The 14,377-nt window shown below is 37.0% G+C and overlaps 1 protein-coding gene across 1 annotated transcript in view; it reads left to right on the plus strand.

Annotated features, from left to right (window-relative positions):
- syd (JNK-interacting protein syd) overlaps nucleotides 1-12,757 on the plus strand; it is a 64,791-nt gene extending 52,034 nt beyond the window's left edge. The window contains exons 3-5 of the mRNA XM_089099734.1: nucleotides 932-2,189; nucleotides 5,311-5,439; nucleotides 10,119-12,757. Of these exons, the coding sequence (XP_088955860.1) occupies nucleotides 948-2,189; nucleotides 5,311-5,439; nucleotides 10,119-11,978 (3,231 nt within the window). The 5' untranslated portion in view covers nucleotides 932-947 and the 3' untranslated portion in view covers nucleotides 11,979-12,757. The remainder of the gene's footprint in view (nucleotides 1-931; nucleotides 2,190-5,310; nucleotides 5,440-10,118) is intronic.
- Nucleotides 12,758-14,377: the final 1,620 nt, after the last annotated feature.

Consider the following 14,377-nt stretch of genomic DNA (forward strand, 5'->3'; position numbering starts at 1 on the left):
TAATTGCTAAAGGACTCATTCCCTCTGTGATTATGTATCCTTATTCAGGCTTTTATTACAGGGCATTAACATCTTTCCGATGAACTTCAAAAAAAAAAATTAAGCTGGTCCATAAGCGTTCGCACAGGGTCATTTACAAGAGAGTTTAATCCCATGCTTCTTCCTCCTTAAAGCTGCACACCTTACCGTCTAAAACGAAAGGAAGATAGGATTAACCTGCGTTTTGCGAAGTCCACCATTTCCAATATCCGTACTATGCACATTTCTCCTAATTTTCTCAACCCCGGTAGACCCCGTCTCCTCTGCTTATGCTGCTCAGTTATCCCAATTTATTCACCGATTACGAGTCTTGGATATTTGTCTTGAAATAAATATGGTTGCTGTGTCTCCTTTTCATTTTTTTTTTTTAGTTTTTTTTTTTTTTTTTTTTTTTTGTTTCTTTTTACCAAGACATTTTTCTATTTATCAATTATTTTTTAGAACCGAGTCAAAATCACTAGCAACTGACGTGCGTTGCACCAAGAGGGATTCCTCAAGTTGAGGCAATTTCATGCCTAGAAAATCACACCACTCTTTAGGTGATATAAATTAGTTTTGGAGGCCCTGCAATTATCTTATAATTTTTGTCTTGATTACCCTTTGCTCAAGGCGCTCCCTATCAATCGGCCGCTATGCGACCGCTTACTTCGCTTACCCCAAGAGCCACCCCTGGGTTCAAATGAAGTGCAACATGCCCAATTTTCTGTTGAAAATTTGGGAGTGAGGGATGTTGCTTTTGTCTAGTTTGATTCTCTATTTTTTTCGCCTTTGGACAAAGTTATTCACTTTAAAAAGTTCAACAATACATACTAATTTCATGTTGCTTTTGTAACTTAAATTAGTTTTCTTTCCAAAATGTTATTTAATTTCACCATGATTGTCTTGCTTGCAGGTAAAAAACCATCAAGATGGAAAAAATATATTCTAGTGAGGAATCGGACACAATGATGTCGGAAAAAGTTCAGGTCATAGCTGGAAGCATTTACCAAGAATTCCAAAGGATTATCAACCAATATGACGAAGGTGTTGTCAAAAATTTGATGCCGTTAGTCGTTAACCTTTTAGAAAACCTTGAATATTTACACACTGAAAATCAAGAGCACGAAGTGGAGCTTGAGCTCCTTCGCGAAGATAATGAACAACTGATGAATCAGTACGAAAGGGAAAAACAGTTTAGAAAAGCGGCTGAAATCAAACTGCTTGCTATTGAAGATGCCGTTGAAGAAGAAAGAAAGGTGCTCACAGGGAAAATTGAATCATTAGAGTCGATTGTGAGGATGTTTGAGTTGAAAGTGAAAAATTTAAGTGATCACGTGACACGTCTTGAAGAGAAAGATAATGAAACCAAAAGAGAATATTCAAAGCTGCACGATCGTTATACGGAGCTTTTCAAGACACATATGGACCACTTAGAACGCACCCGAATATTAATGGGTAGTGATAGAATTGAACAACTTAGTTTTGGCGTCCCGCGTCCTAAGCCCAGCAGTCTCATTAGGTCATCGGGACCATTATCCTTTGGTTTTTCTTCTATGGACTCTTCCCAAAAGAATTTGACAAGTCCAATGGTAGATTTTGGAAGCATGACAACACCAAGCCTTGGCTTCCCTGGTTCTACTCTCGAAACAGAGTTTAAATCAGTTCAAACAAACAACACGAATGGATGTGACAGTGAAGATAGACTAGCACAGGATAAGAAAATTTGGGTTCGAACACCAAGTGTTGATGATCCTGAATTTTCTGAAGAGATCCCCGTGGAAGATTCTCCTAAGAAAAATGAAAAAGCTACTCCCAAGAATGAAAAGAGGAGTAATAATACTTTATACCAAGAAATCAGTTTTCATGATGAAAGTATGGCTGATAATGATGATGGTGAAATCACAGGAAATTGGGTACATCCTGGTGAATATGCCAGTTCTACAAGTGATACGTTCTTTGGCATGGGTAAAGAAGTAGAAAATCTGATAATGGAGAATAATGAACTTTTGGCTACAAAGAATGCACTAAATATAGTCAAAGATGACCTTATTGCCAAATTGGATGAGTTGAATGGTGAACATGAAATTCTTCGGGATGAGATCCGATCCCTAACGATGGTTAAATCTCGTATGAGAGCACGAGTTGAAGAATTAGAAGATGAGATAAAGAAGGTCAGTAGATTCATTGTTACCAAAAAAATTCAAAGAAACATTTAAGTTCCTGCATCTTTCTCAAAAGGTTCTCATTGCTTCCATTTTCATAAGTACATGAAAGATTTTGTGCTATTTAATCATTTTATCATTCAAGGCATCAAAGAAACAGTCTTTCTCGATTTCTTAGAGCTATTAAAGTTTACAACTAAACCTTGTGTAGTTCGTCACAGGCTCCTATTTCATCCATATTTATATTTTCAATAAATAAATTAAATAAAATTTAAACCATCTCAGTCAGTATGGCTTTGGTGTGGTTGTTTTGAATCAAAGAAGAAATAAAGAGAGAGAAAGAAAGTAATTGCAAGAATACTTTAAATACTTTTGATGCTACGAATATAAAAAGCCATGAGTTAAAAATTTTGAATTCTACAAGGGATTTTATCTATCGACAACCTGGATTTTTTTTTAGATTTTAGGAACAACCACTGGTACACATGAATGCAGGGGAAGGGGAAATATATTTACATAACTATGATAATAAGCGGTCAAAAGAGTCTTGGGCCAAACGGAGGGGGGGGGGCGATGGGTCTCACTCATCACGGCCAAATACCAGTCCTTGAATCACTGTGAAATTAGAAAGGATAAGAAAAGCTTCAGTTTGATATCTCAAACAGCCCAGACCAGTAATAATCAGTAATAACCAGCCCAGTAATAATTGAAAATATAAAACTATTCATGATAATACGCAGCAATTGAAGAGTGACCCTTGTCGATAGTAACCAGACCACTAAAAACTATGTTTTTTGAAGAGACGAAAAATAACAAATACAACACAATTAAAATTCCTAAAATAAGCACACAAGCACAGTAATTAACCAAACAATTACACAATACACATAACAAGTAAAATAATTACAAAAGAAAACGTGATACATTTACTGTTTTAAAAAGGGAACACCATGGGTTTCCATTGATTCCTTTATTATAAGCTTCAATGCAGCTGCTGATGGCAGCATTAGGGTCTATAATACCGTATCTACTATTGACCCAAGAATTACTTGCCCATTGTGGGAGGTCGAGGAGATATTTAGCATACCGGTAATTAATTCGCTGGAGTTGCTTTAGTTCCATTGCCAAGAAGGTATGCCAAAAAGGTGCAAGGTACAAAAAATTTGGAAGTGCATATGATTTATACAATTTAACTAGTAGCCGGTCATTAAAACGAAGCTAATTAGATACTATGCTACCGTAGGCTCTGGACGTCCGGCACTGGAAATGACGGATGAGTTGTTTTCTAGTTACTTTAAGGGCACCTTCCTGTACACCACGGCGGAAATATCCTTATATTCTCTCGGGGCATTACATACAACCCTGGGCTCGGGGGAGGGGGGGCTGTGTCAACCCATGGAGGCATTTTGTATGGTGTTTGGACTATTTTGAGCAAAACGGCTATTTCAAAATTTTGACCCGATGCATTTGGGGAAAAGAGAATATGGGGGAGATAGTTTCCCTTCGAACACTTTTAACTCTATGCCCTTGGGACGTAACTTACAACTCTTGCCTTTGGGCTCTGAGGGTTCGTTTCAACCTCGGGAGCATTGCTCTGTGATCTTCGGACTACTTTGAACAAATGGTGATATCAAAATTTCGATCGGATGCATTTGGGTAAAAGAGGGCGTGGGGCTAGTTGCCTTTCGATCAATTTTGGTTCTTGAAACAAGAATCAGAACTTTCAATTACCAACCAAATGAGCCACCTCCAAAGTTTATACGACAACCCCATCCATAAAACCCTTATATGCCCCTGGGACATAAGTTACAACACTTTTTCCGGACTCTGGGGGCCGTATCGACCCCAGAGATTTTGTTTTCTGATCTTTGGACTATTTTGGACAAAATGGTTATCTCAAATTTTGATCAGATACATTTGGAGAAAAGGGGCCACGGGAGGGGGTGGGCTAGTTGCTCTCCAATCACTTTTGACTCTTAAAAAGGGCACTTTTGATTTTCAATCGAATGATCCCCCTCCGAAGTTTTTGCGACCACTGCTTCCATATTAAGCGCCTCTGAAAATAAATAATAAAACATTGAAGGCTTATAGCCTTTACTATAGGTAACGTTATAGCTTTGCCTCTGATGAATCCATAAAGTTCTATGTTTGTTCTTCTGCAACAGATATCTCATTAAGAAACTTATCTAAGCCTATCTTGTGAAAATTTGCTCTTTTAATCATGCCCAACTTATTAGACTACTTAGATAGATTCATATTATGTAGCTAGAGGTGCATAAACTACTTGTGATCTAGTTTATGTTGGACATGCCCATATTTTCAAGATTGTTCATATGATTCGCTTGTTACTGTCATTTTTTGGGGGGTGGGGCAGTTAAAGGATATGGGTTTCCCTCCGTTATATGACATCCCCTCCTTGCAATGTCTTGCAGAGATGAAAATCTCTGCTATGTCTTAGTGTTTAAAATCACTGACTTTACTTCTAAATATTTATCTTTTGAACTTGTGCCTCTCCTTTCGGTCGACAAATATCGAACATGTTCTATTTGAATACGAAGCAGTTATAGTAGTTGATAATTTTTCTTTTTTGCTCTTCTCTAATGAGCCAGCAGAAGCTCTTAAAACTTCCCAATTTCAGGTCTCTTTAAATCAAATACATATCTGACTATATACACTGAAGCCATTCAATAGCCAAGTTGATTTAATTGTTTATGCTGTTTAATCTAAATTTTTGTGTCAAACCCCTTGAATAGCTCTTAACTTAATGAACTTAAGTCACCTAAAAATCACCCCCAAAAAAAATAAAATAAAGAGAGAAATTTCGAATCACCCAGACGAGTTTAACTGCTGATTTAAAAAAAAATTGTTTCTTCCGAAGCCGATATGACTGCCTTCATACCCGTAGTAAAAGCCGTTAAATATGTTTGTGATGAACAAATACAAACACAAAAAGAACAGAATCTTTTCTCCACCCAAAGAATCCTACTATTCAAATGTATTAATGTATCCTTTCACTTTAAGTATCCTTCAGTTCTTTCTCATGTTACTTGTATAAGATTGCTCGATTTGATATATGAACCTGCCTAAGCATCTTCAATTTTCTCAAGTATAGCCTTCTGTCTTATTTCAGCTCAAAGAAGAACTGGAAAAAAACAAAGGAAATAAGTCAGATGATGAAGAAGATGTACCAATGTCACAGCGTAAGAAATTCACCCGAATTGAAATGGCAAGAGTACTAATGGAGCGAAATCAGTACAAGGTTTGCTTACACTTAAAATCAAATATATAGAAAAGTTCTTCCATGAATAGTATGGAGTGAGTTTAAAACTTAAAAGAAGCAGATATTAGCTAATGCAAGATGTAAAACATAAGACGGACAGAAATTATTGTGGTGAAGGAATGAAACTAAAAACGAACAGAATTAAAATGAACAAAGAGGCGAGCTTAAAATGAACATTAATTATCTCAGTTCAGAATGGTGTTGCCCTCCTGCAAGTTTAAAGGCTATAGAAGAAGCGGTTGACTACTCACCAATCTGTTTTTAGCCCTTATACCTGCGCTTGAACGCATAATTTGTGAGCGAATCAGCTCTTCCCTGAGGTTCTAAATTTTCTATTCTATATGATAAGACTGAGGAATAACTAAATGAAATTAATACCCCTTAGAGTGCGGCCATCTGATTATGTGTTGACTCTAGGGAAAATTACTCCTGAGAGACGCATTGCTCTTTACTAATTCAACCCTATTACGTCGACTATGATTAAGAAAGATGCCTGTCAAAAGTCTTCTGTATTGGAATCATACACAGGCTATGGGATACTTGGAAAAGTGGAAATTGAAGTGGGCATCCGAGAGAAAAATCACGAACTTCTTTGTCAACTTTCTGTTATCTGTGTACTCCTATGTTTCTTCTGGTCCTAGCATTATAAGCCTTTTCACTGACTTAATTGAACCATATACTTCTGATCCATTTATGGCAATAGTGCTTTTTAATTCCCATTAGATGGTATTTCAAAAGGGCAATATGCGATTATCTTTGCTTTTGTCTGTTCTTTGGGCTATTAGGTTGTGAGGGAAGGGGTATATTAATGCAACCTCGTAGCCTTGCTTATCAGTCATTATTGGAGGGTTATTGTGCGGGGGTCACCACTTTTAAAGGCAAAAATGGCGCAAAGAGTTGCTATGCCACTTACTGGAGGGGGAAGATCCCTCTTTGGCCCCAAATTAGTGAGATTTCCGCGGTTACTCCAACGGTTCCGTATACAAACGGGATCGGATGGTCTATGGCCACAGTTAAAGCCAAAGTTTACCGATAAGGTTTTCTAACTATCTCTTTAGTTTCGACCTAAGCTGAAAAGTTAAAAGAGTACATAAAAAAAAACTTACTGTATTCACAACACGTTGTATGTAAGAACTGAACTAAAACTCTCTTTTTCCCAGTCCGCTAGCCGCGTGCTGCGGCAGGGGTTACGAGGGTGGTAAATGAATCTTTCCAGCCACTCCTAGGACTTACTAATTTACTGGCCGACATCCCTAACTGCGCAAGTCTTTACCTCGTGATCTATTAAGCACGTATGCAGTTAAGAGGACCCAAAATGGCGTCACAAAATAAAAGGAAAATTAATATTTATTACTTGAGGAAGGAAAATAATTAAGGGGCCAAAGGAAATGAATCTGGAAGGGACATTTATCTGAAAAAACTGGGACCAAGGGTTCCAACAGTCATTTAATATAGGACCCTGAGATCCTTAGGAGAAAGTTCAGCTTACTGGGTTTTTTTTTTTTTTTTTTTTTTTTTTTTTTTTTTTTTTTTTTTTTTAAAGATAGTCAAAACGAATATTGAATAACATCCAAGGCAAAAAACAAACCCTTTCTACCTTTTGTTTTGCGACTTTAGTCCAATATAAGGGTCGAATTGCCCTGTAAATTTGTCACTGGAAATTTTACTCTGGGCAAAGCCTTTTTGGCATAGCTGTGGCCTGGCTAATTGCCCTGTGGCCTAATCACCGTAGTAATTTTTCTCATGAATAAGTCATTCAGAACAGTTGTGGTAAAAAGGATTTATTTCTAGATGCTCTGTCAAAACTGTCAAAATAACTCGCTTTTCGTTGCTGAGATTTTCTGCTATCTTCTTGCAATTCGAATAATGGTCACCAATCAGAGGAAACTACACATATCCAGTTATTGTAATGAATTATCTATCGAGGCCAAAAGGTCTCCTGACCTTGTACCATCCTTTGGATCTTGTTGGTCATTTAGAAAGTTAGAATATACTTTAAAAATAAGTACTTCTTATATACTGTTCAGAGTTGGCTTGCACAAAATGCTCCTCGGTGGTCACACGTGGTTGACTAGCACTCACATGACAGCGCATGTATAGGTAGAATGTTTTTATAAACCTAGGAATTAACAGTCTGTTCTTTATTTCTTCAAAGTCTCATGAATAAGATGCATGACAAATAAATATTGAATGTGTATCCAGTTTTGATGGGAATAAGCACAGCCATGCAGGCTGCAACGCTTGTTAACAAAGAATTACTGCACAGAAAAGTAAATCTTAAGTTTAGTTTTGTCATTTGTTTTTCGTCATTGGAGTTTTTAAGCAGCCTTTGGTTTCAAACTTTATTTTTTCTGTGGTATTATTTGTCTTAGAAATTTATCGGATTATTTAGTTCCAGTTACGATTTGTATTAACTTCAGTAACAAAAAAAAAAGAAAACAAAAAAAAGAACAGTCCTTGCGTCTCAGGTTTATTCTGAATCTTCTGATGGGCTAGTTTTTCCCATAAATTTATCCATCCATCTATGTATATGAGCTTCTAAGAGAATGAAACATGTATTCCAGCATTTGCACATCCCTTGGGTTATTAATCATTTGTTATTATTTCCTCGCAAAGTAGGATAATAAAAAATTCTACTCTTCTGGATGCCAGCACAAGTAAAAGAACTTGCAATTTTATTCTTTACCAAGATAAATCTTCAATCGGTTTCTATTTATCATAATGGTGAAACCGTATCAAGTCTAAGCTAGCCCAATACTGGCGCATTTTTTTTCGGGGGGGGGGGTGAAATTTTGCATTTTCTCAAGGAAGAGTCACAGTGGCTACTAAGGTGTCAAATTATCTCATTTCTTGTTGAATAACCCTTTTCAATACTGTATTGTCTTAATCTGAGATTTAAGGTACACTAATGCTTATTATGTATTGGGATGATATACCTGATTCCTTCTTTTTTTTTATTTTTTTGGTGAAACTTCTATTGATAGCATTGGAAGAAGTTAAATCATTATTAATTACCAGCATTAATGGTAAAATGTATTAGTTTTTGTTTCAAATTCTTTTTTGTTGTGTTAGTTCTCTTTTACTTATGAAGAACAGTTAAACCATAATTTGTTTTTTGTTGTTTTTTTTTGTTACTATCCAGAAAACCATGGGGTAATCTTAAGATTTTTGGAACCGGCCATCAAGAGCCATCTCCTGTGTTTGGGCTTGATTGTTTTTATCAATTAGACAGAAACAAAGTAGAGTTGACAAAAACCTTAATTTTGAAGCTAGTAAGCAATGTAAATGAAATTTTGCAATTCTAGCGGTAGTGCCAAAACAAAATCATCAATGCTATCTAGCATTTGACGTTTCTGAGCGTTTTCAATGTAAGAATAAGATAAAATTAGTGAAATTGGCAAAATACTGTAGCACTAAGTGGTTGATCTCAGTTTCGTAAAACAAAACAATTACGAAACTAGAAAAAATGCCATGAAACGCCAGCTGCTAGATGGCATTGAAGATTTTTTTTTTTTTGGCAATAGTGCCAGTTTCCACTCTTATAAGTTGCCCATACTCTTTGGATGGGAGTATATGTTAGCATCGTCCGAGATAAAGATGCAGGTTATCTTCTAAAAGACAATTATTATGAACAATCATCAATTGTTTAGTTTTTTTGTCAATAATGATGCATTTTTAGTCCTTTGAACTCGGGTGTGATGTGTTCATAGACAACAATACAGTATTGCAATGCCAATATAGAAGTATACGGGTAATTTACATTTTACAAAACACATTCAGAAATTTGTCAAATAGAAAAACAAATGAGATACGTTCTTTGGTCATGCCGGCACTTGGGGCTTGAACCCCCCCCCCCCAAAGGTGAATTCGCTCAAAGAGCCTTCTGGGAAAAATTCATAAATTGTGGTCTACAGATGCTCTTTTTCCTGTCTCTTTAGGAAACATTGGCTAATGCGCTGCTCCCGTAAGGGTTGTACCTCTTGTTTCCCCATGTGATACCTCTGTGGTACCATTTGCACACAATTCTGGAATTTTCAGGGTAACACTAATCCACGTTGCTTTAATAGACTGTATGGAGAACCATTTCACTGAAGTTTGCCATAACTGTCGCATGCAAGAACGCTCAGAACAATATGATATTAAAAAACGACTGGCAATACTTATTTTGAAATGTATATTAAGGCTAGCAGAGATGTTAGAATAATTTTCTCGGGGGAAGTGGGGTCGGTAAAGCTCAAGACTTCTCAGGTGGCTAAGAGCCCAAAAATTTTTGGGTGGACAATAGCTCTAAAAATCCCTGCCAAAACCATACCCATCTTAACCTTTTCGGAGTTTCTACCTTTTGGAGCATCTTGCAGAGCAATTTTGACTGTTAGAGGGGATAATACCCCCCCCCCAAAAAAAAAAAAAAAAAAACAACTGATGAACAGATAAAGAGAGCCTTTGGTGATAGAGTGTTTATGTATTCGTTTCCCAGTATGTTCAGGCTTTTAGATTGTTTAACTGGCCATATTTCTTGCGTACAAAGGATTTTCCCTGGGCTGTTTTTACTTTTGGCTTTGCGTTTTGGAGAGGGTTCGCTCAACTCAATCAATGTAAATTAAACTCTATTTCTCTCTAGGTGTTTACTTGTGTATTAATACAGTTTTGTTTTATAGGAGCGATTTATGGAGCTCCAGGAAGCAGTACGGTGGTCCGAAATGGTACGAGCATCAAGAGTAGATGCTGAACTAGATAAGAAAGGAAAACAGATCTCGATTTGGAAATTTTTCAGTAATCTGTTTAATCCCACAAACGAGCGACATATAAATAGCCGAGTGAATTCGAATCAGCTTATTCGATTTGAGCCAAAGCGTAAACTTACATCAGATACAACGAAAGATTCGCCAACACGAAAGATCGACAAGATAGAGAAAACACGACTTTCTCGTCAAGAAGGTGGCCGAGTTCAAGCTTATGGCTGGAGTCTACCTGCTGATAACCAACCAGCCACACAGCCAGAAAAGTCAAGCCACTTACCTGTGCCAGTACCCATTTACTGTAGACCTCTTGCAGACAGTGAACCTGGTACTCAAGTATGGTGTGCTGCTGGTGTCGACCTTAGTGGGGGTAAAACTGCTGATGGGGGTGCTCTTATTGGTGGGAGTGTATTTTATGACAGTGAAGTGGATCAAAGTAAGTGGCAACAAAATTCTCTTGTGTGGATATGTAGTAGCACAGAAACAGTGAGTAAGGTTACTATAGTAAATGGTTGCAGCCCTGCCGAAGTAATGACTTCTTTTCAAGTGAGTTTGTCTCAAATTTTTAGTATAGCCAGTGTTCCTGGTGCTAGTGAGCTTGATTATCCTATCCAAGAGGAGAAACCAAAAGAGCCGAGTCGACGTCCCTCCAGCTCAAGTGACTCTGGCGTCTCGCATCTGGGCACTGATGATAGGCTTGTTCGTACCATTACTCATGTAAAAGATGCCCAAGCTCCTACAGTAGATTTTCCAGAAGCCCAGTTTCATAGCACAGTTGAGAGTGCAATGTCATTAACCAGTGCTCTGCCTACAATGTGGCTTGGTACTCAATCCGGTGCAATATTTGTACATTCTGCAGTTGCCCAGTGGGAAAAAGTTTGTCATGCTGTTCAGTTAAAAGACTCTGTGTTAGCTATACTCCATTTAAGAGGTAGAGTTTTAGCAGCTTTAGCAAACGGAACTATTGCTGTGTTTTCAAGAGGGTTTGATGGTCAATGGGACTTAAGTGAACATCAAATAGTTGATTTAGAAAACTTGAACGTTTCAGTTAGAGCTATGTGTGCTGTTAATGGTAAAGCTTGGTGCAGTTTTGGCAATCGCATATTTATTCTTGATCCTTGCACTTTGCATATAGAGACATCTTTCGAGGCCCATCCACGAAAAGAAAGTCAGATAAGGCAGATGGCATGTTTAGGAGATGGAGTCTGGATTAGTATTCGTCTAGATTCATCCTTAAGACTCTTTCATGCGATTACACATCAACATTTACAGGATATTGATATAGAGCCGTATGTCAGCAAAATGTTAGAGGTGGTTCCTGGGGGTGCAGGAAAATTAGGCTTCAGTTTTGTGCGTATAACATCCTTGCTTATTGCCGCCAATCGACTTTGGATGGGAACCGGAAATGGTGTGATTATATCGGTTCCGATTTCCGAAGGCCTCCCGTCTACATCTGTTCAAAGAGGGGTACATCTACCAACTGCCCCTCGTCCTCCTGGTGGTCCAATGAGGTTGTCTGGAACCTTCATTCCCTTCTGTTCAATGGCACATGCGCAATTATCCTTCCATGGACATAGAAACGCTGTAAAATTTTTTGTTTCGGTTCCTAGTCTTAAAGGGGAAGAAACACAGACGTCGCAAACCAACTTGGTCATTTCTGGAGGAGAAGGCTATATAGATTTCCGCTCAGGTGAAGAATGTGATATAACTGAGGGTAAAGTTAAGCCATACTCTTCTGATCAGTTAAGCCATTTGATTGTGTGGCAAGTTCATTCTTAAACCAGTACTAGTCACTAATTTAGTATTTTGTTAGTTTATAGGCTGCTTGGCTAATAGAAACCCCACGTGGGCTGTTCACATGCCAAATTCAATTACCGTAAAGGAGACAGTATATATATACTGCAGAGAAAATATACTGCAGGGTTTGATTTTATCTTGCTGATAATTTGATGGAAAATACGTGGGAAGTTTTCTAAATTCGCTTCTACGGAAAATTATAGGTTATTCATGACCAAATTTTGTTTTGTGATTCTGTAAAACTCTGTGGAAATATATTCAAGTTATGAATCAATGAAATAATTTAACACCAAAATAAAAACAGGAGCTAATCAATTTTGCTTGTGAATGACTCATGTAATGTAAAGGGGTAAGAAATTTGCTATTGCTATAATACTGCTTTTTCTGCGATTGATTTTTGTTTCCTGACCTTGACGTATGGTTAGCTCCCTAGGGTTTTCACAGCCCACTAGTACAACTGTCTCCTTGTCACTGCAATTTGCTAATATGAGATATTACTCAACCCAATTTGTTTTAAATTTTGAAATAAAACTAGTGAAATTAAAAACTTTAGCTTCAGTTTCTGAACTAAAATTTTATATGAAATACTTTACGATCTATGATTTTAGAAGTGAAAATTTTGATTTGTTCTCGTTTATAAAGAATTTTATTTTGGTTTCGACTTTTTTATTTTAAAATTTTAGTGTTGTTTTGTTTTTGTTTTCTCTGTTTTATAAAAAAAATTAAACGTTATGGAAATCCTCAATTATCATATTATCTTATGACAGGTCTTCTTATGACAATCCTCAATTATCATATTATCTTATGACAGGTTTGTCCTTCTAATATGGATATATATTGGCTGTAAGTTCGTACCTCACTTTTTTTTTCTTTTTTGTACCTTATAATTCATGGTGACATCAATTCCGCAGAATTATACGGCTAGTTTTAATGGATAATAACTGACAGCAGGAGGGAGGAGGGGATTGTTTTCTCATACAACAGAAAAGAATATTTCAGATAAATTGCTTTATAAGGTAATTAACTGCCAATGACCTAATACTTGCGATGATTGCCAACTTCTACGTTGTCCTTCGTCCTTGACATCAGTTTTACTGAATTAATTGTAATCTACTATTTAGGGTGTCAAAGCTCAATTTTATCTTGCTATGCAATTTACCTTGAAGGTGGGGTGTTTCAGGCAGGCCCTGAGTCATTTCTGTTCACCGGGAAAGAAGACAGACATAGTTCGTTGCTTTAACTCATATTTTAAGCTGTAAATCTCCTTTAAATAAGTTAGATCATATATTGAATTTGAAGATGTTTCCTATTCTTTACTGTCAAACAGGGTCGCTTTGAACTAAAAATACCTTTTTTCTCCTTTATTTCGCAACAGCTTTTGTAAATAACAACCTAAATAAACATTTACATATGAATTTCTGACCACTGAAGAGGGCAGACGCTGCAGATATTTTCCATCACTTCCCACGTGGCCATAATTTATTTTTTGAAAATCTTGGTCAAAGTTACCCACACTTCGTTCGACTTTGAACGACGTCATTTTGTTAAATGCTTTGGGTTTTGTTAAATGCTTTGGGTAAGTTTGAACAACCACTTATTTTCAGACTTTTATTTTAGATTCAATGTAAAAGTGGTCACTTATATTGAAAAAAAAATAAGATGAAAAACAGAAAATTAGATTAAAATCATGTAAAAAAAATCAGAACTTGCAGAAAAATAACGGAAAATAGAGGCTAGAACTTATGTTCTTTGGAAAATTTTTATGGGACTTTTTAACTTCACGGTGCCCTGCAATTTGGAAGGGGCCACGTCCTTTTCGAACGAGTTGTCTTGTAAAAACATATCTTTCTTCAACAACACCAACATTCTCTTTTTTGGGTCAGTCGTAACTTAAGTCCCCATTGCTCACACGTTTCAAAAATTTGAACTTTGCCATACCCTTATCTGGAAAGGCTATCTGGAAGTGCTCGGCCAATGAAAAAATCTTGCTCATAGAACACTGCATAGAAGTCCGACAGTTTGATTGGGGGACCTGAGTTCTTCAGAATTGCCATCACCCTTATGTCCAGTGTTCTAGCCTTTATCCCAGCTAAGTTTACTGGAATCGTCAAACAGTTTTCCTGCAATTTGTCTGATGCGTCGTCAGATGAGCAGTCTAGATTCAGGACTTTTCGTAACTTTCAGGTCCCTTTCCTTTGTTTGGCTTTATTTTAGTTCTGCCAGATTTTACTTCAATCGTTCCTGAATCACCAAAATCTATATCTTCTTCGTCACATGGTTCAACTAGTAATTTTTCAGGAGCCTTGTTAAGCTTTCTTCGCACCAATAGTGACAAACCATCTTTTTTCAGAGAAAACTATGACAGAATCACCAGTTGCCTC

The sequence above is a fragment of the Artemia sp. Qi Xiang Cuo genome, chromosome 14 (assembly GCF_049724085.1).
Source record: "Artemia sp. Qi Xiang Cuo chromosome 14, ASM4972408v1, whole genome shotgun sequence".
In the NCBI taxonomy this organism is placed as follows: Eukaryota; Metazoa; Arthropoda; class Branchiopoda; order Anostraca; family Artemiidae; genus Artemia; species Artemia sp. Qi Xiang Cuo.